The sequence below is a fragment of the Takifugu flavidus genome, chromosome 1 (genome assembly GCF_003711565.1).
Source record: "Takifugu flavidus isolate HTHZ2018 chromosome 1, ASM371156v2, whole genome shotgun sequence".
Classification (NCBI taxonomy): domain Eukaryota; kingdom Metazoa; phylum Chordata; class Actinopteri; order Tetraodontiformes; family Tetraodontidae; genus Takifugu; species Takifugu flavidus.
This window is the reverse complement of record NC_079520.1, coordinates 22469053-22495028: the sequence shown is the minus strand read 5'-3', so window position 1 is coordinate 22495028 and position 25976 is coordinate 22469053. Positions and strand designations below refer to the sequence as shown.

Here is a 25976-nt window from a genome sequence, read left to right as displayed (position 1 = left end):
GAAGAGATTTTAATTAGTTTGTGTGATTGTACAGAAACTAAGGATTTCCTTGGTGTTTTGACTAATAATTCTCTAAAAGAATTTCAGAACAGGTTTTTTAAAAATAGATCATCTTATTCTTTTTTAGTGTTTGTACTGGTTTGTACTGGGTTTTTTTTGCCTGTTCCTAGAGACCCCCATTGCAGGCAAACTGCCCCTGACAACATGGCTCTTAGGGTCTTTAGGGCACTAAAAATCCTCTACCATAAAATTTGGGCAGTTTAAGAAGGGAATAAAAAGGGAGTGTGGCAAGACTATAGTAGTTTGCCTCAAGGAAATTCATCTCACTACAGAGATGATGCGGTGTTGCCATCATTTTCTATCATGTTAAAACGGACACATGTAAAATTAGGACTCAGCATTGAAAAATAAAAGACTCCTCTTCCAGTTAAAACTCCAATAACCCTTCATGCTCCTCCTGCGGGTGGTGGGTCCACTGGAGACGGGAGTGTCCACATAGCTGGTTTGGGCTGGGCCTGGCCGGGCCCCATGGACGTAGGCCCAGCCACCAGGCGCTCGCCATCGAGCCCCAGCCCCAGGCCTGGCTCCAGGGTGGGTAACCCTCCGGGCTGGGTACGCGGCTTCCCTTTTACATGTTCCATGTTGGGTCTTGAACCATTCTTTGTCTGACCCTTCACCAAGGACCAATCTGCCTTGGGAGACTGCCCCGGACAGCATAGCTCCCAGGCTCATTAGGGTACGCAAACTCCTCCACCACGATAAGGTGATGGTTCACGGAGGAGAGCTTTGATCGTGTTCCGAGGGCGGTAGGGGACATTGAGTCTGAATGGGCCATGTTCCGCTCCGCCATTGTCGAGGTGGCTGTCGCGAGCTGTGGCTGCAAGGCCGCTGGTGCTGGTCGTGGCGGTAATCCCCGTACCCGATGGTGGACACCAGAGGTGAGGGGAGCCGTCAAGCTGAAGAAAGAGGCCTACAGGTCATGGCTGGTCTGTGGGTCTCCAGAAGCAGCTGACCGGTACAGGTTGGCTAAGCGGGTTGCGGCCACGACAGTCGCAGAGGCAAAAACTCGGGCATGGGAGGAGTTCGATGAGGCTATGGAGGAAGACTTTCGGTCGGCTCCAAGAAGATTCTGGCTATCTGTCCGGCGCCTTAGGGGCGGCAGGTGGCAACTCGCCCACACCGTGTTAGGTGTGCATGGGGAACTGCTGACGTCTCCTTGGGCAATTATCCGGCGGTGGAAGGAATACTTCCAGGAGCTCCTCAATACTACCAACCCATATCCTCAAGGTGGAACAGAGTCGGATGACCAGGAAGTGGACCATCCAATTCCCGGAGTGGAAGTTGCCAAGATAGTGAAAAAGCTCCCCGGCGGCGGAGCTCCGGGAGCGGATGAGATCCACCCGGGGTATCTTAAAGCTCTGGATGTTGTAGGGCTGTCCTGGTTGACACGCCTCTGTAACATTGCGTGGATATCGGGGGCAGTGCCCTTGGACTGGCAGACCGGGGTGGTGGTCCCTATTTTTAAGAGTGGGGACCAGAGGATGTGTTCCAACTATAGGGGGATTACACTCCTCAGCCTCCCTGGGAAAGTCTATGCCAGGGTGCTGGAAAAGAGGATTAGACTGATAGTCGAACCTCTGATCGAGGAGGAACAATGCGGGTTTCGCCCCGGTCATGGAACCACGGATAAGCTCTTTACCCTTGCTGGGGTGCTTGAGGGGAGTTGGGAGTTTGCCCAACCAGTCCACATGTGTTTTGTGGACCTGGAAAATGACCGGGTCCCCAGGAGCATCCTATGGGGGGTGCTCCAGGAGTATGGGGTGGAAGGTCCCTTGATAAAGGCCATCCAGTCCCTGTACCAAAGGAGCGGGAGTTTGGTCCGGATAGCCGGTTGTAAGTCGGACTCGTTCCCAGTGAGGGTTGGACTCGGCCAGGGCTGCCCTTTGTCACCGGTTCTGTTACAACTTTTATGGACAGAATTTCTAGGCGCAGCCGGGGAGTGGAGGGTGTCGAGTTTGGTGGGCGGAAGATCTCGTCGCTGCTTTTTGCAGATGACGTAGTTCTTCTGGCGCCATCGAACAGGGACCTCCAACAAATGCTGGGACGGTTCGCGACCGAGTGTGAAGCAGCAGGGATGCGGATCAGCACCTCCAAGTCAGAGTCCATGGTCCTCGCTCGGAAAAAGGTAGAGTGCCTTCTCCGAGTTGGGGAGGAGGTCCTGCCCCAGGTGGAGGAGTTTAAGTATCTCGGGATCTTGTTCATGAGTGAGGGTAGGATGGAACGGAGGATCGACAGGCGGATCGGAGCGGCTTCAGCAGTGATGTGGGCGCTTAACCGATCCGTCGTGGTGAAGAAGGAGCTGAGCCGGAAGGCAAAGCTCTCGATTTACCGGTCGATCTACGTCCCAGTCCTCACCTATGGCCATCAACGCTGGGTGATGACCGAAAGAACGAGATCGCGGATACAAGCGGCTGAAATGAGTTTCCTCCGCAGGGTGGCTGGGCTCAGCCTTAGAGATAGGGTGAGAAGCTCGGACATCCGGGAGGGGCTCGGAGTAGAACCGCTGCTCCTCCACATTGAGAGGAGTCAGTTGGGGTGGCTCGGGCATCTGGCTAGGATGCCTTCCGGATGCTTCCCTTTAGAGGTGTTCCGGACATGTCCCACCGGGAGGCGGCCTCGTGGCCGGCCCAGTACTAGGTGCAGAGATTACATCTCTCGCCTGTCTTGGGAGCGGCTGGGGGTTCCCCCGGAAGAGCTGATGGAAGTGGCCGGGGAGAGGGCTGTCTGGGCATCCCTCCTGAAACTGCTGCCCCCGCGACCCGGATCCGGATAAGCGGGAGAAAATGAAATGAAACGAAAAATGACCCCTCCTTCCTCCTCCACATGCTGCCTTAACATTGCTGAAGGCAGTGATAGAGTCTATGTCGTAAAGCATATTTATACAGATTCAGATTGCTCTTGTGTTTTTTTTAATTTAAAGTGGGCCAGTGTGTACAGGCATAACCACGCATGAGTCATTAACAGAGACCTACTTTCCTTCTTTACACCTCCGTTGCAGCTGTGCCCTTGTGGCAAATAAAACAACATCAGCCATGCTGCCACGCTCAAAATACGACTAAATGTCTTTTTCCTCAATTGCCGATCCACTGATCAATGGTTCTCTCTTCCAACTGCAATATAGTGTTGATCTTGTGGACTTGGCACAGGAGAAAAATAAAACAGCGGGCAGAAAGAAGGGGGTCCACCACAGGGGTTGGATTTCCAGCACTGTACATTTTGCCATGTGCAATTAGGCTGGTTTTATTATTTTTATGTCCATGATGTTCGTTTTATAGGAGGTAACACACAGCACCATTAAAATATGTGCAGTAGAAGCTGTCCATGCTAGTAAGGGTTAGACCATAGAAAGGGGAGAAGAGATGGCTGGTGTTGAGACATATGTGTGTAGCACACAGCCCTAATAAGATGTGTGAAACAGCTGGCAGTGATGTTTGCCAAGCAGCAAGGAGGTTAATGAAGGCCTTCCCAGTCGAAAGTGTTTGGGAGTCAGGTGTTATAAAGCATAATATGACCATGTGATTTACGATTACGACACTGGGTTCTGCATTTTAGCAAAAGAACTGAAACCACAAATACAACATCTTCCAGAAAAATGAAAATGTGAGGCTTGTTCTACTTAAATGCCAACTTTTATTTATATTACTTTCTTATTTCCACCTCTTAAATAACAATATAATACATTTTTGGTAATTGAAACAGTGTAGTCCACACAAAGGCAGCAGTTTTGTATAACCAAATGTATAACCAAATTCCAAAATGTCAAACATTAATGTGATTCAGTAACATGACCATGAGAATAAATAATCATTATAATCATGATGTATGACAACGTATGGCTCAATACCGTATTTTGGTGACCATAAGGCTCACCATATTAAAAGGCACAGTCTCAGTTACGGGTGCTATTTCTATATTTAACACAAACATAAGGCGCACCGGATTATGGGGCACGGTAAAACATACTGGTACGCTAGCTTAAAACATGCATGCTAGTGTGTATTTAGCAATGTACTCACATTATTTTTTGATCAGTTCTCCATCGAACACGCCAGATTCCCTCTCGTCATTGTCAGAGTCAGTCTTGTTGCCGTGCGGCTCCTCATAAATGATGCCGGCTTTTGCGAAAGCTGGCAAGCTGAAAAGCTGAAAAGCATTTACAGATTTTGGAACTCGGTACACACGTTAGGCACACTGCATTATAAGGCGCCCTGTCCATTTTGGAGAAAATTTAAGATTTTTAAGTGCACCTTACGGTCGCAAAAATACAGTAGTTTTGTTTATTTTGTATTGGGAGCAACAAATTCTAATCTTGAATGTGAGGAAAATGTTTTTTAAGAGCACACTGTTAAGCTGTATATTTTTGTGCTATTAGTTCATGGAATGTTGCAGGAGCAATAGTTGTCATTGAAAGACAAAGAAAATAAATACATTTTCAAACCATAGATCTCAACTGTCTCTAACCACAGTCTGTCTCTGTAGCGTTACATACAGACCTTTCCACCAAATGAATGGCTAAATGATAAAAAATACAAACAGCTTTCTCTGTTGACTCAATTTCACGGTCTTTTGTCATTACTGGCTACTTTCAAAATCCTCCTGGAAGCCTTTTGACTTGTCATTTGCACAGAGCTTACAGAGTACTTGACATGGCTTGTGTGACTTCACAGATTGGCTCGTGGACCTGCCTCTGTCAGATGGAGGCAATCAGTTCTCTCTCCCAAACAGCAAACACATCACGGATGCAAGAGAGGAGGCATCTAGGATGAATCTTCAAAGGCTGATATTTCTCCAAATACCTTTGTTGATTTCACCTTCCCCCTCCTCCCCCCTCCACCGGCTTGTTTAAATATTTTGTACAATATCAAGTGAGTGATAAAATGACTGGACATTTTTTAATAACTCAGAGTTTATATGTGTATGTTTATATGTTAAAGATGCATCCTGTTTTTGTGACATTGAACTTTGTTACTGTGGAACAGTGGGGGCCCAATTTACGCCAGGCAAAGATGTAATTTTTGACAGTTCAGAATATTTCTGCCGCTCACAATGAGCCTCTGTGGAAAGGAAGTGAAGGGGGAAAAAGCATGGATGACTGCATTTGTGATCTTACAATTTTGCAACCTTCTTCTTATAGAAAAGGGATTGCTAAATTCTTGCTCAACATGAGTGGCTTCTGTCAGTGTTTCTCAACCTCAGATAGTCCTTTTTCTTCATTTGTCTGCCATTTTTTTTATCTTTCGGAATTCCTCTCATCTCCCACTCATGCCAGGAGTCGATGGTCTCAGCAGGGTATGGATTCTCTTGGTGCTGCAGGAGATTGTAGAGTTGCATTTTTGCCAGCAGAGCCGGGAGGCAAGTAATTAAAAAAAAGAGTGATCCCACTCCAACAAAAGAAGGGAAAGCAACAGCCACGGATAGAGATGCAATAGTTAGAGGGCAATTAAAAATCAAATCATAAATCCATTGTGACATCAGAAGATCAAAGATCACAAGATCTGTCAACCGGATGGATGCTCCTGTAGTCCTGAAATCAAAGAACCACAGAAAGACAACCGTTTCAGTCCAGATTCAAAGTGCCAAAATCAGCTTTTCCTTATTCATATAAGAAATACATATTGTAATATGTTGGGAGAAAACTCATATATTCCATTTATGCATATGCCGTAGCTTCCATTGCTTCATTCTATCATACTTCAAATAATTTTGCGATCAGGCCTCAGGGGATGGACGGAAGACGAGAGAGCAAAGATGGGAGAAATATTACTTGCCATTTTTGCTGTACAGTAATTATATCTCATGCAGCGAGGGAAGACACCCAGAGCCTGATGAAAGCACAGTAGCTCTCGGGGGTGCTTAGTTCTCTGTGAGGAGTGTTCCATTTGCTGAAACGCCAGTGAAATTCATGTAATCTCGGCTGGGGAGTAGTCCACTTTAAATTCTCTTGCTAAACATCATGTTAGTTTCTGCTAATACAACACATTTAAAGTTATGCAAGATTGGAACTTTAAATATTATTTAAAATTATTTAATGGTACCTTTGTTAGTTCCCCTTGTGATTTTTAATGTTCTTTTTCCCCCCAAAAGTGCTTCTACAGTATTATGTTAATAGTGATGTGTTGGCGTCTTTTGTTACCTTCAGGGTCCTGATCACATGCACGGAACAGCTGTTGTAGTGAAGTTGTTAAAGAGGTTGGTGATCACATTTCATGGATGGAAATGGATGAGCAGCTATTGCTTTGTCCAGGGTCTGTGCTTAACTTTGGACTGAAGGCGCTTTTTTCAATGGTAATTAATAACAGATGAGGTACTCTATGCAACCAGAGACCCACAAACAGTAAGGTTATTAAGCAAGGTTACTAAACATCTAAAGGGAATGTCTGTTCTCTTCTCGAGCTGTCCTCCCCCTCTTCTCTGTCCAGTCAGCCATATGAGCCTGGTCCTGCCTAAAGGTTTCTTCCTGTTAAAGCAGAATTTTTACTTGCCACTGTTGTGTGTTGGAGGCGTCAGGCCATGGGTTTCTGTAAAGCATCTAGAAACAGTTTTGATTGTAACAGATGCTGTCTAAATAAAGATTAACCAAATAGAATGAGACTTCCACTGACATTTACTGCTACTTCTGTATAAGGCAAAAATAGGCAAACACGTCTACTACGTTGACCTTTTCGCCAGGTCATGCAACTACATTCAATCAATAATTGTAACTGAATTTATTTATCCAGCATATATACTGTTATATACTGTATATGTCTCCATGTGAGGATGTGAGCTGTGAGAGGAGACGGAAAGAGAAACTGTGATATGGTTGGTGGTAATGACAAAGAAAGAGGTGATAAGCAATGCAATACTTGCCCTTCTGTCCGGATTAGTGACCCAACTATGTTGACAAACCGTATTCTCACAATTGCTATTGTGTGATGCAACCGTGACTTAATGTGCATACAAACGGCAACCTAACACAGCTGTCAATGCAGCGGAAGTATGTAGCATTCTAAACTCTTCATAAATCATTTGGATGCCATGATCTGTAATAGAACAGCGGCTGTTTAAAAGGCTTCAGCCCAAACCTGATGGCTCAGATTTGGTGCTCTTGTGATGTGAGTAACATGAGTCCCAAATGGTTGTCAATCCAAAGTTTGCATGCTGGTAAAGAAAAGCAGTATAAACAAGAGTAAACAAGACCTCAGATGTACATTTGGCTAACAGGAAAACAGATCTACCGTTTTGCAGAATGAAAATCTGTTGCTCGTCTCACAATATAAATACACTGTTAAAATATTAGAGCTGTGCTTTCCTATGAGTTAAAAATGGATGACCAATTTGTCATAAGCCTCTATGTATTACAGCTGGTTTTGAATTTTTTTGTATTTTTTTCCTGTAAGTTTGGAATCTCATTTTGTCTCTTCATTCTTCTCCTAATTGATGTGTTCGTGAACAAGTTTGATTATCTTGTATCTATTCCTGATGTCCCTACTTGTCTTCCTTTTGGTTTATCAAGATTATGACATTGACATATTTTCCAAAGACATGAAACGTAGACAGATGGATTAATTAACCATAGAACCAACAACAAAAAGACCTTGGTGAAAGTATTTGTTAAAAAAAGTAACATTGCTGCTAAATTTATAGCTGTGAGTAATGGAATCAGCACTGCAGGGGTTGGTGGCCATGAAAAGCACCATCGCCACATCATAGTTTGACATTGTAGGATTTAAGATGGTATGCAGAGGAGAGGAATTGGAACAATTCCTCTTCCTATCAATCACATAAGCAGCAGGGCTCTGTGGGCAAGTATTAAGATGTTAAGATTATTTGGTTGTGTTTTAGAGACAGGTTAAAAAAGAAAAAAAGAAAACATGCCCATCAGAGCACTTGAGACATTAAAGCTCATCAAAAAAAAAAAAAAAATCACCCCTAATCTGTGTCTGTAGTGGTCAGCATGTTTCCAGGGTTCTGTCAAGTGTTGAGTATCCCAGAAGCGGATTGGGATTCTCCTCAGTGGATAATACGCAGCAGTTCTATTTTGGACAAAACCCAATTCACTCTGCACTGAGCAGACCACCGCAGACTGAAAAATACAGTGGAAAAAGGCTAATTATCGTTGTGGAAGTTCAAAATCTTGGAAAACTGAAACACAATTGCAGCATCATTAAATAAATACACTGTCTGCTTCTCAGATGCTCTGCAGCTGACATGTGGTTGTTTAAATGACATGGCAAGTAAAATTGTTGATGGTGTTCCAACGACCCAGATGCAATTCAAGGTTAGCTGCTAATCATAGCTGTAAATGTCTTATGTTGGAAACACTTGTCATGCACCAGTTGAATGTGGGCTTGACTGATATTTATTAAGCCTGTGGTAGTTTATGTCTAGATTAGTGCAGGCATGATAACACAGACTGAATTGCCATTATTGTTTTGAACATCATAGCAATAGCAAAGACATGGTAAAGCAGATAACAGATGAATATACGGTATATGAGGAGAAAAAAGGTGTTTGAGATGAGGCTGGTGCTGTCTGGTGGGGTGTTGTGAAGGTGGTAAAGCTAAGACTGTTTTCACAGTTTACACACAGGACAACATGTTTTCATGCCCAAAAATGATACAGTATTAATTCGTTCGGCAACCAAATTTGCAAATGGTTCTGCTTTCTGCTTTAGAGCTGCCATGTTGGCCTCAGTGGAAGATGCTAAGTCACACTCTCAACATGCAACAACACAGCTTTAAAATAGGAAGGGAAGGTGGCAAGTCCAGGATTTGTGTAAAAGAGAGGGACAGTAGCAGTTATATGATCAGAAAATGTTCTCCCCAGCGGATAAAGGAAAGTCATTAAAACTGGTCTGTTGATGAAGTTTAGATCATTCATATGATAAAATTGATAAAACTAATTTGTACTTATGAGGAGTAGTAAGCAACCGAACAAACGAGGCTGCTAGTTTGTGCATTGCAGCATTTTATAGATACTGCACAACAAACATGGGTAGCATGTTCAGTGGCTCGCAAATTAGCACTTCAGTTTTAGATCATGTATGTCACATTTCAATCAATATGTGGTTAATTTTAGAATTTGTATTTCTTATCGGTTCTGTGTGTTTCTTTGTACATTTATTTATACATTTTTTCCAACCTCTGTATTTCTACCTTACCCCACCACACACACCCCTGTGGCTCCTCACCATGGGCATTAGCAATACAGGCTATTTGACTGACTGGACTGCTTACTTTTTCAGTAGAAACTGAATTACATTTGATGTAAATATTGTTTTAAAATCTTTCCAAGCATATATAATTTTATCACTTTTATACTGTTTTTAATGATATTGGTCATGGTTTGAACTGTTCTTGATATGGTCCCACCTCATGTACAAGCATTCATGTTGGAATGACAGTGAAGTTTCCATGAATCTTCAATGATTGGTACCCGTGTGGCACTGCGTGGCCATACTCCTCCCTCCACTAGACTTTTTCATTGTCACATCTGCCATCCAGTGATTCCTCCCTGCGGCGGTTCATTAAATGAGGAAGAATTTTGTTTGTACTTTGACTATTGATTAGTACTCTGAGGTTTGGGACACCTCCAACATTTGCATTGATACTCTTTGTACTGACCTTTAATAAACACTTTTTTGAATATTTCCTTTTTGAATATTTCCTTTGTCAGGAAGCTGCCCTTTATGTGACCCTTCAGGCTCAAGGGCAGAGAATTCATCAACAATAGGAGCAGCTGACATTTTTAATGTAAAAGACAGAGGATTTCATTGTGGCAAGCCATGTAAATGTGGATGAAAATTTTCAGTCAACTAGCACTGAACTCTGTGCTCTCTGTGTTTATTTAAGTCTAATTGTCTCAAAAAGTCTGTGCAGTTGCTTGGAGTCTAAGGCGTAGTTAAAAATTAAAATAAAGCAAAGTCAATTTGTCAACTTTTCAAAATCACACCAAAACATTCTGCCTTAAATACTGTGCTACAGACAAACCTTTGTGTCATAGTATAATCCAATATCTACTTATACTATTTACAAAATCCCTACTCTATCATTTAATGTTTGTTTAATTTGGAATTTTACATTGGAATCTGGGTTTAATGTTTTTACAAAGCCCTCTTGCAAGAAGTCAACATCTTGATGACAATGCTGCATGTACAACTCAAAAGAAGTGACACTGCATCTGCTCATCACTCCCCATGAAACCTTTCTAGAAAACAGTCCCTAAGTGAACCTCTGATGACAAAAAGTTCAATTCAGGACAATATTTACTTTCTGATGCCCTCTAATGCAGAGCCATCCCTAATCTATTTGTGATTTGAGCATATTCTAGAGGATTTGTCCCTTGCTTGACATGTACTCTAGAGTGGGGTTGGCAAGAAAAATAAGCCCTGGTGCGTTGAGTCAAATGCTTCTGTGTGCTGAAAATCAGATTAGGGTGTCATTGACGTGTCTGGCTGTGCGGACCACATGATACAGCAGATAATCTGTTTGAATAACTCCCAGTAATTAGAAAACACTCTGACACACATCCGTCTCAAGCCTTCATTTTCTGTCAGCATCTGTCTCAGAAGTGATGGGACAACAGACTGCACGGCAGTGAAACAGTGTAGTATCAGCAGTGTAGCAAATTTTAACATGAGTTGGGAAAAACAGACATTACTGCTGTTTTTAAAGTACCACACAAGCCGTTGTGCACAAGCTACCACCGTAATTTCCGGACTATAGAGCGCACCTGATTATAAGCCTCATAATCTAATTTTAGAAAGAAAATCAATTTTGTACTTATACAAGCCGCACCGGATTTTAATCCGCAGGTATCCCACGTAGTAATATGAAAATTAGATTGAAAACATTCAGTACCGGTATATGTTTTTATTACCGTAAGAGACGAGTCACTGATGAGTGACAAACAGACAGGTAAGAAACAACAGCCACTCTTTTCACTTGTATGTTTATACAGAGACCTTGAATCCAAATTTTATCACATCAGGATATTTTAACTTTTCTTTTAATTTAATCCACTTAGCAACATAAACAAATATATTGTACCGGTAAATGCTTTTTGTCTGTAATGCAGCTACCTTGAAATATACGTTTGTATCTGCTACACACACATTACGTTGTTTATGCTTTTTTTACTCAAACAATGAACAATCTAAAAAACCCCGATGGCCCACTTCTAAAATCTTCTATTTTCATCACGGTGGCGATTGCTTTTGCCTTCCGTCTTATTTGTACAGCGGAAACACCACGGCCGCCTGCTCTTTGTGTGTTCACCCAGTCTTCCAGAACGTTTTGAAGCTCGGGCCACCTGCGATGTTTACGTCTAAAAGCTTTTGTTGTCTTTTTGCTTTGGATCAGTTCTTCATGCTGGCGTCTCCACCTTCTCGCCATTGATTACTGTAATGTATGCCAAGACTACGTGTTCCTTCTTCAACCGCCAGAGTGATCGCTTTTAACTTAAAAGTCGCATCATATGCTTTTCTTCTAGTATTTTCCTTGTTGATGAGGGTTAATAAAAATGACTGATTCACAATAGTTGTGATAGTGGCCACGAAAAAACCCATAAATAAGCCGCACCGTAGAATAAGCCACAGTGTTTAAAGTGTAGAAAAAAGGTAGCAAATTATAGTCCGGAAATTACGGTAATCCTTTTAGGACTTGTTTTTGCAAAATTTGGAACTCACTTCAAATCCAGAACGTGATCATACTGTTTATCTATTAAATATGGCACATATATTTTTGACTATTCGAAGTGTGCAGCTTTCTTCTGTAATTAGGATTCTAATGTGGACTGGCAGCATCCAGATTGTTGTTTGGAGGTGCATCATATTCACTCCTGCCATAACAGTTTTGCAATCGTTTATTTGATCACTTCTGTCCAACTTTTTTACAAACAATTTTTTTAAATTGCAATTGGCAGCCAGACTCTAACAGAAATAAACCTGTTACTGTTAGATAAAATTCAATGCAATCCTTTATAGCAGGGGTGGGGAACCCTTTTCATATCGAGGGCCATTTCAATTTTTATAAAGTCCTCCGAGGGCCATACTATTATGAACACATACCTAGGGATGCAAAAAAGACAAAAAAAAAAAGTCTATAACCACTGTGTTACTAAGTCTCATGATTGCTGCATTTGAGTTTGAATTATTTATTTAGCACACATGCATATAAAAACACCAAAAAAATAGAATAAAATGACAAGTAAAATATGTTTTCATGATCATACAAAACAATAAAAAGAGGTGCAGAGTTGAGGCAAGAGACCCGTAAGGGCCTGTTCGAGGCCTCTACTCACAAAAACTGCAATACAACAAGATAATCAAGAAAATAAATGAAAAAGAAAGATAGACAATAATAATAACAACAACAACTAGAAAGCACTCGGAGAGCGCAGACCTCCGCCAAGCGCAACAATTCCTGGCATATTGTGGTTTCCACCATAAATATTAGTCCCACATATACTTTGACTACATATTTAGATTCCTTGACCATAAAAACATACCGTTAGCCACTGGAATCATAACAATATATGTCTTAGTTCAATAGTTATTCACGAAAAAAAATTCACGCTTTGAAACAATTTTACTTGGTCCGGCGCGAGCGCCTCAGCGGCGGCTACGAGGCGCGTTCACGAACTCTCCTTCGGCGTGAGGTTTCAGCTTCGTGGCTATTAATTCACTCACCACAAAACTTGCACGCGTAATATTCTCTCTGTCGGTACATGGTCGTGTGAAAGCTGCTTGTTGAGCCTCCAAACTCCGGCAAAGAGCGTTAATTTTATCCAAACTCATCTGTCCTTTCAACTCGTCGAGTTTAGCGTATTTCGCTAGGCATTATTCGTCCGTGTCAATCAGTCCAGCCCACTACGTACATCACATGCTGTGTTCACTGACCCTGACCTTGACTCGGACATAACATAACCGTCTGTTTTATCTCAGAAAACGGGAAAATATTTCATCTTGTTACGAAAGAAATTTCAGGATACGAAAGGCAAAAATACGCTACCGCTGCTACTCGCAGCTCGCGGAGTTTAGCGAACGGTCCCACTGTATAATTCCACATATAAAATCTAAAAATCTTATTGCGTTGCGGGCCGGTAGAAATGGTCTCGTAGGCCGTATACGGCCCGGAGGCCGGAGGTTCCCCACCCCTGCTTTATAGATTTCATTGTTTTTTAATGGACTTGTCACCGTATACTGTAGGTTGGTCCTCTGTATTAATATTCTTTGTTTGAAAAGGATGACATTAACAAGTGGTGACTCAATTAAGGCTTGATTGGAATGCTTGATGCAACGTGCCCCGAGCCTGGTGTCAGTCAAGTAACCCAGGACGGAAGTAACCCAGGATTGCCTTAACAAATCAAGACGTCACATCTGCTGGTATCTGCGACTGAGACAGCTGCATGGATACCTGTCACTTCTGCAAGTTGCATTCCTTATGTGTCACATATAAATATTTGTCTTTTGTGTATACAGTGTAGTTAGAGCAAACAAAGAATAATATGATCACACAAGCAGTGCCCTGCCTCTCCTTAACACCAATCAGTGTGTATGACCCTGTCACTAAGCTGACATTTCCACAGCAGAACCACTGCCAACACCACCCCCACACACACATTGACAAAGATCTATAGAAGCCTTTGGCTCATCAGTTTGTGGGCACTATCTGGACACAATTAACAAGCGTGCAGTGTGAAACTGGCTAGGCACGCACAGGTCAGCTGATATAAGGACTTATGTTCTAAAGAGATTTCAGAGAATTCTGCTCTGATTTATCTAAAAGTCACTTTGGCAACATAGTTTGTAATCAACTAAAAAGGGAGATACAATCCTGGATGCAATCCCATGTGCACTGCAGTGAGCGTGGACTGTGCCAACCCTTCATTCCTCCCACTCCTACAATGTCCTGAAAAGAAGCTTTTAGCACACTGGAGCTGAGGTGATGTGTGCATCTCTCCTGCCTCATGTTTTCTGTTCAGGTACCTTTGAAAAATGGGACTGTGCATGAATATCCTAAAGAAAGTCCACTCTGAAAGCCTGACTGGATACATTACTAAAAAAGACATTTTATCCAGTGATAGAACAGAAATGCATGATGCAAGCTGGGGAAGCCATAACTAGAGAATATAACCAAATGTTTTAAGTGTATTGAATGTTTTATTGACTCTCAGCTAGTTTCTACTTCAGATTCTCTAAAGTTACAAGTTCAGGTTATGAAACAGAGAAATCAGCCCAAAATTTTACATTAGCAGTACACCATGGCATACATCCTTTACAATGAAATTACAATGTGTATCACAATTTATATTTAAAAATGCAAAAAAAAAAAAAAATCTTCCTCAACATTGTGGAAAACAGCATCACTGTGCCTTAATGTGACTTTCATTTCACCCCTACACTACACCAATTTGGGTCTATAGTTCACTATGTACATCAATATGGGATCACTATCAAAATTGTGACCTGTACCATGCATTCTCAGTATAAATAAGTTAATAAATTGTACTTTTCAATATATAATTCATTAGGGACTCCTTACATGAATAAGAATTCTGTTGAAAGTGCACAATGTATAGATATGAAGGAGGCAGCATCAAGTCTCAGTGATCATTTTGTGACTAAGAGAAAAAGAGAAAACAATACCCTTTATAAAGGCAAGTATTATGATGTGTTCATCTTGAGTGTAGTTGTGGACCCAGATGAAAGCAAAAGAGCTGAGATAAACCTTCCCTGCAGGAGCAAACAGGAGCGAAATCAGTCACAAACTTGGCCAGAACAAAAGCTGTTCATCTGTTTACCAAGCTGATCACTGTACAGTCTGGCAAAGAGAGTGAGCAGGATTCAGCCACATGTCATCCAGCTGATTAGATGGAGAGCAGATGTGCAAAAAAAGAAATCAGTCCAACCCCACAGAAACTCCTGCCAGCTGCAGCACCAGAGACTCGGAGAAGCAAAGATTTACTTACTACACAAAATACGAAAAGCACAAGAAGTTACAGAACAATATGGATCAAACTAGATATTTATTTTTAAAAAAGGAGGAAGGAATAAAGTTTTTCATCGAAAACTTAAAAGGGTAGTTCTTGGGGGACCCCACTGATGTTTTTGTCAAAATAACAAACATATTATGACACCTGAAATTAATCAATTCACCTCTGAATTCACCACAACAGACAAAGGTCGTCTACTTTATTCTGTAAAACCAGCGATGATTATTCTATAGTTGGGTATTATTTTCAGTGCCAAAGACAAAACACTTTAGAGGAGGGCTCGATGATGGCTTTGAACCTAAAGAAATATGGACGGCAACATGTTTTGATAGTATGTTGATTTTAATTTTGAGTCAAGCTATTAAAGATGTGGGAAGATTTGGCCGTGGTTTCAGTGAGCCAGAAATGACCTAGTTCTCAAATACTTCAAGTCAGTCCAAATCAGTGCTAATAACTTGAAAATGAAGCATATCTGGCTCAATTTGCATAAACTGCTACATACATACATACATACATACACACACACACACACACACACACATACATACATACGTGCATAATGACAACAGCGTCCTTTAGCCAGAACATGCTAAAAAGAACATGGTGAATGCCGCTATCTTTTTTTTATCAGCTACAAATCAACTTGTACAATCACACTCAGTGACAATACAATGGAAGATTCGTTGAGTCTGTGAAAATTGGCTTTTAATACAAGAGTAAGCAGCCCACTCACTAGGGCTTCATTAGCGGTTGAGGAAAAGTGATAGGGAGGGTGTCAGAAAAGAGTCAAAGAAAATTTCATTATTAATATCCCACCTCTGAAATGAACCCAAGAAAAGAAAGAATGAACATGGACTTGCCTGCTGGCATTCTATTTCTGGGGACATTGGCTCTCTTCCACAGGGATTTCTATTAGTGGGCCTTATCAGGATCTTAGCTATGAGATTAGCGGTGGCAGTGTTTTTTATCATCTTGTTTGTAAATCAGAGACAGTATTGAAATGGTCATCAAAGTGCTGCCCATTTGCAAAAATTAGTATTCAGTTTGCCTGCTGAGCAGTCAGTTAACACTCATCAGAAGCGGGTCTTTCCTATGTAGTTATAGTCATGTTCATCGTACACTTGCATGAAATTTCTACAGTTTCTACTATAATCATATGATTTCAGCTGAACCTGATCTGAAACAGTGCTTGTTTTTGTGTTATAATAGACAACATTTATGCATTTATATATGTTTACATGAAACAACGTAGACAAGAAAGAACATTTAAATTTGACATTAGATGATTATTTTAACTGTATTTTTTGTTTTTTTCTGAGGACTGGAGCAGCAAATCATGTTTTAATCATGTTTCCCTTTCATCCATACATAGTAAAAGCAGAACCCAAAAGTGTGAGTCGGGGATTAACTCTGCTCCTTCTCTCAGGGATTTAAGGGAGCATAAGTCTACACACATTCTATGACCTGCTTACATCTGGCAAACCCCAGTAAAACATAATGACACGGACCACCGCAGAAGCCGGAGCACCCTGCCATGATTGAAATGGAGACAGAGCCGTGAGAAATTGAAGGAAAGCTAGCCCCCAGTCTCAGTCATATACAGCAAAGTTGTTTCTCTTTCCTGTGTGAACCGTGTGCTATTAAGTCAATGTCAGAAACTATTGTTGCAATTCATATTTAGTTAATTTAATTTTTTGCCCACCTTAATTCCTTCGAATTACTGTATAGTCATCTAAAAAAACATTGGCTGACTGTTACTGAAACTGTTAATGTAATTATTATTACATAGGTTGGGCTCTTCCTTTAGTCTCAAATCAAATCAAATCAAAATCTTTATTTATATAGCGTCTTATACAATCAAAATTGTTTCAAGGCGCTTTCCATAATCCCAGGGGCTGACCCCAGACAAGCAACAGTGGCAAGGAAAAACTCCCCTTTAGAGGGGTAGAGGAGAGGAGAGGGGTAGAGGAGAGGAGAAGTAGAGTGAAGGGGAGGTAGAGGAGAGGAGAGGAGAGGAGAGGAGAGGAGAGGAGAGGAGAGGAGAGGAGAGGAGAGGAGAGGAGAGGAGAGGAGAGGAGAGGAGAGGCACAGAGCACAGAAACACACACAAAAATACGATATACACATGATTCGTGTTAGTGACATGCAAATGCTGAGAGTAAAATTACATTTTATGTTTGTTTCAATGTGCCTAGTGCCAAGTACCGGTACCCATAGTTTGGCTTTTGGATATAGCCCGGTGTCACTTCTCAGAAGATCTCTTTGTAAGTACCACAATGGAAGAGTCGCTGTGGCTCTGATGATAAAAGATTTTACTCACATTAGAATTAGACAAGGGCAAATTTTTACTGTTGATTCATTTCCAACTATATTTTAAAAAATATTAACTTTCAGTACATTTTTTTTTTAAAATATTGCTTTTTACTAAAAAAAAAATCCTAAAGACGAAGTGATCAGAAAACACATACTGTTCTCATTCCCAGTAAAAAGACGTACTCATTCCATCCCTACCCGTCTCTGATGGACACTAAGGTTGTTATTCTGCCTGAGAGCGAAGGCTTGTTTTTGCTGCCATACTGTATAACTCAGACCATAAACAACATGACATGAGAAGTTAGGCTGGCTGGCATGTTTACTGTACTGTTGACTGCATTAATAAGGCTTTCACACTCTGCTTCGCCAGCATCACATGACAAGAGGAGCCTTTGTCACACACCATTTAGTGCTACAATTGCATTTGATTGTTAACTCGACTCCTCAGTTTAGAACCTGAATGAGCAATTTGCAATTTCAATAGAATTTTTTAATTAAAATTGTCATAATATAATAAAAGTAGTTATCTTTGCCAACTTGGTAAAGTGCAATTTAATTAAACTGACCTGTTCAGATTACATTTGTTGTCCTCTGGCTGCCATTTCATCTATGATCTGTTCACTCATTTACAAAAATACCTTTAAATGTAAATGAAAAATGAATTAGGTACCAGCCTGTCCAGTCTTCACATTTTTTCATGCTTCAGAAAACAAGCATTGCTTTCATAACCATGCTGCACCTGCTCTCTAACCAGAGCTTTTGTATAAAACATATCTCCATCTGTTCACAGACGCTTGAAATGTCTGTTAGGAGACTGCATAGTGAGAAAACAAGATGGAACCTGCAGTGCAGAAGCAGCATTTTAAACGGAGAGTTAGCAGAATGTGACGGTTTCTTTAATGCTACGCTTCTACGTTCATTATAATTAAGTTGTTGCTTTCCATAGCTGCTTAGGAAAGCATTTATTCATGTCGTCTATCTTGCCCTGTCCCTTCTCTCCACACCTTAACTTTGCGTCAGCACTTACAAAAAAGGGTCACTTTATTGTCTTTTGTGCTTTTTCATTAATTGGGAGAAGAGTAGGGGGTGTACTATTCATTACAAAATCCAATTTCCCTGTTTAAACATGAGTATTTACCAAATAAAATAATAAAGCTGTAGAAATAATGACATATCTTGTAGCTGCTGCAGTCCCTTTCATGAGATACTTCTTTTTTACAGCTGCTGTGTATATTGAGAATTCACTCTATCTGAGATATCGTGCAGAAAATAGATGCAGCTTAATTGTTCAGAGTGCATCTCCTCAGACCTTGGTTTCTCACCCTCACCACAGTCCTGAACTCCAATAAGCCCACTGGGAAGACCCAGTGTGTACTTTACTCCCAGCAAGACATATCATATTCAGCATAGAAACATGTGCCCTAGGGAATGAGCTCATAGTAACCACGAGTGAGACTCTGATCTAGAAAACAGTTCAGTTATTCATTAAAAATAACAGCAGGGGCATTCTAAAAGTATCCTCATATCCGTAATGCAGTAATCCATAAGAAAAAAAATGCAAAGAGGAGGAGCATCATGAGACTCTGCCTTTTCACGGCAATTTACACATCGATCTAAGTGACGTCTGCGAAAGGCCACATCATATATCCTTGTCCACTTTTATAGCTTGCAATAAGAAATAAATATGTCTGGAAAGCAGGTGAGCATCCTATGCAATTTGAAACAAATGGATGTCTCAGTGCTATAGGCGGGTCTGTGTGGATTATTGACGGAGTTGCTTATGCTCCTGTCAGCAGTGACGGATGCGCACTGCCACTGCAGTCACGTTCAGGAATCCATCAATGGCTAATAATTATGTGTGCGTTTACAGCAAGAGGCCTCACTTTAATGGATCGTTTCACACTCTGTGTTCTTATTGCCATCCCTCACATGGACTTCCTGTCATCTTTAAATGATTTTTAATGAGAGGTGTGCACTCTCTTTCTCTCTTGCTCTGGCTTTCTGGGATGATAATGGAGAGATGACAGCTATGTAGCTATACTCCAGGTCTTTGAGGTCTGGAGGAAAAGGATAGATGATGGAGCTAGAATCAGAATGTGGCCAGTTCTCCTGACATAGTGTCTGACTTGGAGGTAATGAATGAAGTCAGGTTTTTGAAAAATGTTATATTTTGCTTAACTGAGCAAATTATGATAATTAGCTTGTAATGTACAGATCTGAAAAATGTTCTAAAATCCCCCTCTCTCCAGACCACAAAGACCCCATCCACATGGGAACGCAAGAAAGAATATCTTTGACATACAGGTGCATGTTTGGAGATGCTGGGAACCCAGCAAGCTGCAAAATATTGCTCATGGTGAAGTTTCTTCTGAATTGATTTAGCCACTGGGGCGGAGTCAGGAAACAAAAGTGCAGGAAGTGCAGAAATTTCAACCATAGCCACTTGCAGCTGTAACCACAAAGGCTTCCACAATTCTAAAAGGTAAGAGCCCTGGAGTTGGCTGCTCAGTAGTAGTGTTTAAAACGAGATAGTACCACCATTTTGGAAGGTTTTTAAAGCTGAGCCTGGGTGATTTGTAACCCCAAAGAAGATGTGTACATGTGTGTGTGGGTGTGTGTATGTAATGCATGTAAAAGACAATGAGTCTTGCAATTAAACTGTATCTTTACTGACAAACTGATCACAACAACTCAGTACACCACAAATATAACATCAAATAAAATTCATTCTTCATTTGGCTTAGCTTAGTTTGGTTCAGTGGGTTGCATATTTAGCTAGCGATCCTGGTATAGTAGCCAAGCTGGGAAAAGTTGTACCGTATTTTCACGACTATAAGGCGCACCTAAAACACTGAGATTTTCTCAAAAATCGATGGTGCGCCTTATAATATGGAGCGCCTTGTGTGTGGACTGAGTTCCAAAAGCTGCGTTTACCGTAGTGCACCCACCAAAGGCTCTGCCAGCGGATTACCAGGAGAGGGTGGCCATTTTCCGCACCTACTGCCGCGACAAGATAACTGCGCCCAGCCACATCACCAACATGGATGAGATCCCTCTGACTTTTAACATCACTTTGGCCCACAAAGTGGAGAAAAAGGGACCGGTGGCGATACGCACAACAGAGCACGAGAAGTCTTCGTTAACCGTGGTTCTCGGCTGCCACGGAAACAGACAGAGCGTTGGGTGACGGAAGCCGAACACTCCTTCACAAAGACTATGAGGCAGCGGTGGGCAAGTTATGCCACCATATGCGGGTCGATTGTAGACGCATGGGTTATGATACCGTCTACATGTATTGTAAGAGCTTTCACAAAACCAACGCTGAACCGGAACCGGTCGGTGAGTCCAATTCAGATGATTAAGAAGAGGAAATCGGGATGTTGGACCTTGAAATAGTGCAGCTGTTTAATTCAGATACAGAAGATGAAAACTTTGATGGTTTTGTGGCTGAAGAATGAATATTTTGTTCAATAAATGTGTTGAAACTCACTGTTTTACTTCCGTTGTCATTTTTTACTGTATGTTTCAGCATGCGCCTAATAATATGGTGGGCCTTATGTATGTTTTAAATACAGAAATAGCACCCATAACTGAGACTGCGCCTTTTAATACAGTGCGCCTTATGGTCGTGAAAATACGGTAATCCCAGGTTTGAAAGAGGTCTTTACCGTGCTGACTAGTGGTTCACGGTGAAGGAAAACTGATCGCTCATTTGAGGTAGCTTGTTAGTAACACAATGCTAGATAGCTGCATGGATCCTGAGAAGATAAGCCTAAAAACCTTGTGTTTGGTGGCTAATTTAACTTATTTTATAGTATCTTGGTGCTTCCTCCCCTCGCTTTGCCGCTGTGAGGAAAATCATAGCCACTTTTCTTAGCCGGCATTCTGAGCTCAGCAGCTAGGGGTCCTGGGGAGTGGTGGGAAGAGAGTGGTAAAAGGCTGAGCAGAGCCTTTATATGACATGATGACCACACATTCCATAAAACTAGTTTACTGCTCTTGTGCTTCTTTTGTCTCCAAGGAAAAAAGTTTGTTAGTCTTGATATGTCCCTTATTGCTCATCCACAGGTTCAGGATGTAAATAATTGAAAACACTCCTTTATCACACTAAAAGGTAATTTTGTCATGAGCTGGCCTCTTAAAATCCTGAACTCCTTCCTTCTGCATTTAATGGTATAGCCAGAGACACTCCTGAAGGAATTTATCTATTCTTGTAGGACGGGAATGGAGACCACTGGGTCAGCTAAACAGACAAGGGGGTCGTCTGCATACATTGTCGTATAGCTGGGCTGCCTAACCTCATGCTTTTAATGTCTGGATATGCTCTAGTACCAGGTGCCAGGGATACGTGCACTGTATTGAGCAGAAGGGGAATGCTATGTTATGCTGTAGGTCAGAAAGTGAGAGGTCTGAGTCTAAATCTGCCCATTTTGGAAGAGAGTCAAAACACTGATCAAAATCTTCAAAAGTGTAAATTTCTGAGTAAAAACCGATTTGTTCTCTCAGAATAGTATTATATTTTTTCTTTAATTTAGGAATTTAATTTCAATCTGATTGCAGTAGTGAGTTTCGGTAGACCCGATGACCTATTTGTGGCTCTTTTTCAATCCATAATCCAGAAGTGGAATAGTAGTCAGATGGACTATTTTTGTGTATCATTAAGACAACCATGGTTAAAATATTTGTATTTTCTCAGCAGTATAGTCCCTGTTTAAAAAGAAGATTACGCTCTTTCAATAGTACAGTGATGAGGGACACTGCAGTGTGTCCAGAGTAAGGGAATCATGTACAGGGATGTAGGCAGAGGTTAAGGGATGAGGGAATTGACCCATAGACAATTTTCCAGAACATAATCTACCTCACTTAGTCCTTTTCCTTGTTGCTTCAAAAGAAATCATCCCTTAGTTTCCCAAAGTCTTGTGTCATTCATTTCCCAAGTGCTGTTGGTCTCAAGGAACTGCAATTTATGCATAGTAACGTGTGTTTTGAAAGCCTGTCCCTCAATTAGATAGGGGTTAAAATGCCAGCTATGGAGGTGCGAGGGGGAGCACAGTTTAAAATTAACAGGACTGTGATCAAATATTCTAATGTGTGATATTTGGTGTAATAATTGTTAGAAATCTACCTGGAATCAACTAAAACTATAATCAATCCATGTGTAAGATCTGTGTACAAGTGAGTAGAAAAATTAATCTTTAAAAAAATGATGGAAATTAGTGTGATGAGTGTGAAGTAGATCCAGCTCCAGATGCTGTGGCTGTATTTTATATGCAGGATCTGACTAGAACCACTAGAGGCTTTTTAGCAGCTTGATCAAACGTTGCACTTTCATCATCATCAAGGCTTTTGTGTGCATCGGAGGAGAGAAGTCTGTCACAGTTTATCAATCAAATGCCAAAGCAGAGTTGGGTGTGTAACCCCCCAAGCACACATGGACTCCCATACCGTACTGCTGATATGAATATAGGCAGCAGCTTACCTCCTGCTGTGGGACCTGATTTCTCATGCCAAGTTAAGTAATTTTTAGTTACACTGCATAACAGTAGAAATTGTTTCTCTCTACAATGGCATGTCTGTACAATCTCTCCATTATCTCTCAACTTTACCTTATATTTGAGTGAGGGTGTGTCATTTTAGATCCAAAATGAATAGCACACGTGTTTGACCTTGTGCATTGGTTAGGACTGTCACCTCGCATCAAGAAGGGGCTTTTCTGTGCATAGACCACGTGGGAATTCTTTAAAGACAAGGAGAAAATGTACAAACTCCACAGAAATGGAAGGTTTTAAATCCAGGCTGTGCTTGGTGTGAATATCTGCAGAATATATGATTGTAAGTAATTGCAATTACAGATATTTATATAGAAACTAATAAAAACATATAACAAAAACAATTTGCGGAAATTACTGTCGTACAATGCTGTAATAAGTATATTCTATCTCAGGTGACATCCCCTTAACTGACTTCAAGTGATTGTGGATTTTCAAAAACTCTTTTGATGGGAATGTCTTTGTAGTTTATTCAGAATCTCTGTGACTCATGGTTTTGTGCTTCTAAATGGAAATGACTTTTCAGCTCCAGCAAATTTGTTTCCTGCTTGTAAATAAATGGGGCAGATCCTCTGCTTCTATCACACTGAAAGAGTGAAATATTGATCCCTGTGGCCAAGTGTTGCATAATAACACAATCAGTTGAGAGAAAATCTCAAGCCTTCACTGCTGACAGGGGCTGTCAGTGGGATCCTGTCCCCGCATTCTACTTATATGTATTAACTGCTTATGAGGTTATGTCTACTTTTTCATTCCCAGAAGATTTGGTTTGAGATGTTACATGGGTATATGCCAAAACATGTTAAAGTTTACTGATCACGTTCAAAAATGAATAGTGAAACACAACCTTTATGCTTCAGTTTCTCTCAGCTTAGAGATACATTTGGTAGCAGTGTTGACAGCTTTTTTTGTTTAAATTAGGTATAAATTTATGTGGTTTAGCCAGGCTTTCCTTTTATCCCTCCAATGGTCTAGATGGCTAAGATGTTTCTTCTCAGTGAACCCATAAGCAAGGAGCATAACTCTCTTGGTCTAGGTTTCAGTCTATGTTATGTTTAAGATTGTCTATCATCTCATCTTTGTACACAATGGGTGAAGGTAGGGTTGTCATTTCATTGCAGGGCCCTATATGAGGATTTGTGGGTTAGGTATCCTGCACAAGGGTACCTTGGCATTGCTCTGAAGGTGTTCTGGCACCTTTCCCTACAACAGAACATCTTACATGTTTTGTCTGCCCTTGGACTCGAACCAAGGACCCGCTGCTTCTCAGCCTTTTTCCAAAGAGACTGAGCTACCCCACCCTTGTTTACGATCGTATTGCTTTTATTATTTTTTTAAAAAATGAACGTATTGACTATTGTTGACCAGAAGAGACATATACTCTAAACACAAGGCTATTAAGTTCAAAACAAGAGCTTTAACAATAATGAAACAGCGCTAAATCTTTAAGTACAGCTACCTTCTATACTAAAAGCACAAAAAAAAGTGTAAATAGGTTCCTATTTATTACTGCAAGTGATTCTGGTGTCCTGGTGTCTCTTTTGTTTTGCAGTACCATCCTTTTGGGGCTTGGTGAATTCTGCTTGGAATTTGTGCTCAGTTGGAAAGAGACAGTCTCCAGTCAACATCGAGACTAGCCACATGATCTTTGATCCGTTTCTCCTGCCCATAAAACTCAACACAGGCGGCCACAAGGTAAGAAAAGCACGTTCCTACTCGACACTCTTATCATTGATATGTTGGGCTGCATTAATCACCACCTTGCATAGCTGCTTTTCAAAGATTTGGGTTTTTTCCTCTTATCAGAGGTCCTGACAACTGTTCTTGTTGGTATACAATGCAAGCAAGCTGTTCATAAAAGCACTCTTCCTGGGATAAAATACATAACAACTATCCAGTAAGTCTGACTGCTTTGATTCTAGTTTTCAGACAAAACCTGGCAGTCAAACAAATGCAACAGTATCCAGCATCACATTGCTTTTTTGTGTTGTATGCTGGCACAATAACTTCAGAAACACTGTTGTTACATCATGTGACACCAGTAAGCTTTCACAGATGTGCCACATTCAAAAGAGCAGAAATTGTTATGATTACGTTGTGGTTACACATGAGCAATGAGTACAAGGATAACCTGAGGCATCAACAGAACATATATGTTTCATTACAGTTGACCACCAAATTACACATTTGTATCAAACAGATCCAGAAATAGACTAACCTTCAACTTATCTTTGGGCTTGTTAGCTGTATGTTATGAGCAACAGTGGAATAGTAGTCAGATGGACTATTTTTGTGTATCATTAAGACAACCACGGTTACAATATTTGTATTTTCTCAGCAGTATAGTCCCTGTTTAAAAAGAAGATTACGCTCTTTCAATAGTACAGTGATGAGGAACACTGCAGTGTGTCCAGAGTAAGGGAATCATGTACAGGGATGCAGGCAGAGGTTAAGTGATGAGGGAATTGACCCATAGACAATTTTCCAAGTGATAAGACTGATGGCATTAGGACCCCTCAAACAATATTCGGGTTTAATCATTTTTGAAATCATATTTAAAGTCAATGTGGTATTTTGAGATGTGATTTGAGATGATGATTTTTGTGATTGATTCCTCTTGTCAGCAGCTGTAGTGTTGTGGCCGACAGTGGCCGTAGCTCAGGTGGTAGCATGGCTGCTCCAATCATACCAAGGTGGCTGGTTCGATTGGGCTGATTCTTTTCTCGTGTGTACGATGCCTGACCACTGCATACTACATGCAGCGGTCATTGTGCGAGGTGACACCCCTCCAAAAAAGTTGCCCTTTTGGTGTATGAATGTGCATAATTGGTTATTCTGCGTATCAATATGTGGGTGAGAGAGTGAATGCACACTTATAATGTAAAGTGCTTTGTGTGGTCAAGGATGATTAGGGTAGGACTATTTTAATATTAATAATAAATTGGAAATATGAAATAATGAATTAGCAAATTCATACTTAAGTTAAATTATGGCACGGACAGTTGAACAGAAGAAACATAAAAAATGAATCAATCCTTCTACTAGCACCAAACATATCTCTTTGATGAGACATGACAT

The 25976-nt window shown here is 41.0% G+C and overlaps 1 protein-coding gene across 1 annotated transcript in view; it reads left to right on the top strand.

Moving 5' to 3' along the window:
- LOC130517088 (carbonic anhydrase-related protein 10) overlaps positions 1 to 25976 on the top strand; it is a 141399-nt gene that overhangs the window by 25425 nt on the left and 89998 nt on the right. The window contains exon 3 of the mRNA XM_057018746.1: positions 24451 to 24593. Within this exon, the coding sequence (XP_056874726.1) occupies positions 24451 to 24593 (143 nt within the window). The remainder of the gene's footprint in view (positions 1 to 24450; positions 24594 to 25976) is intronic.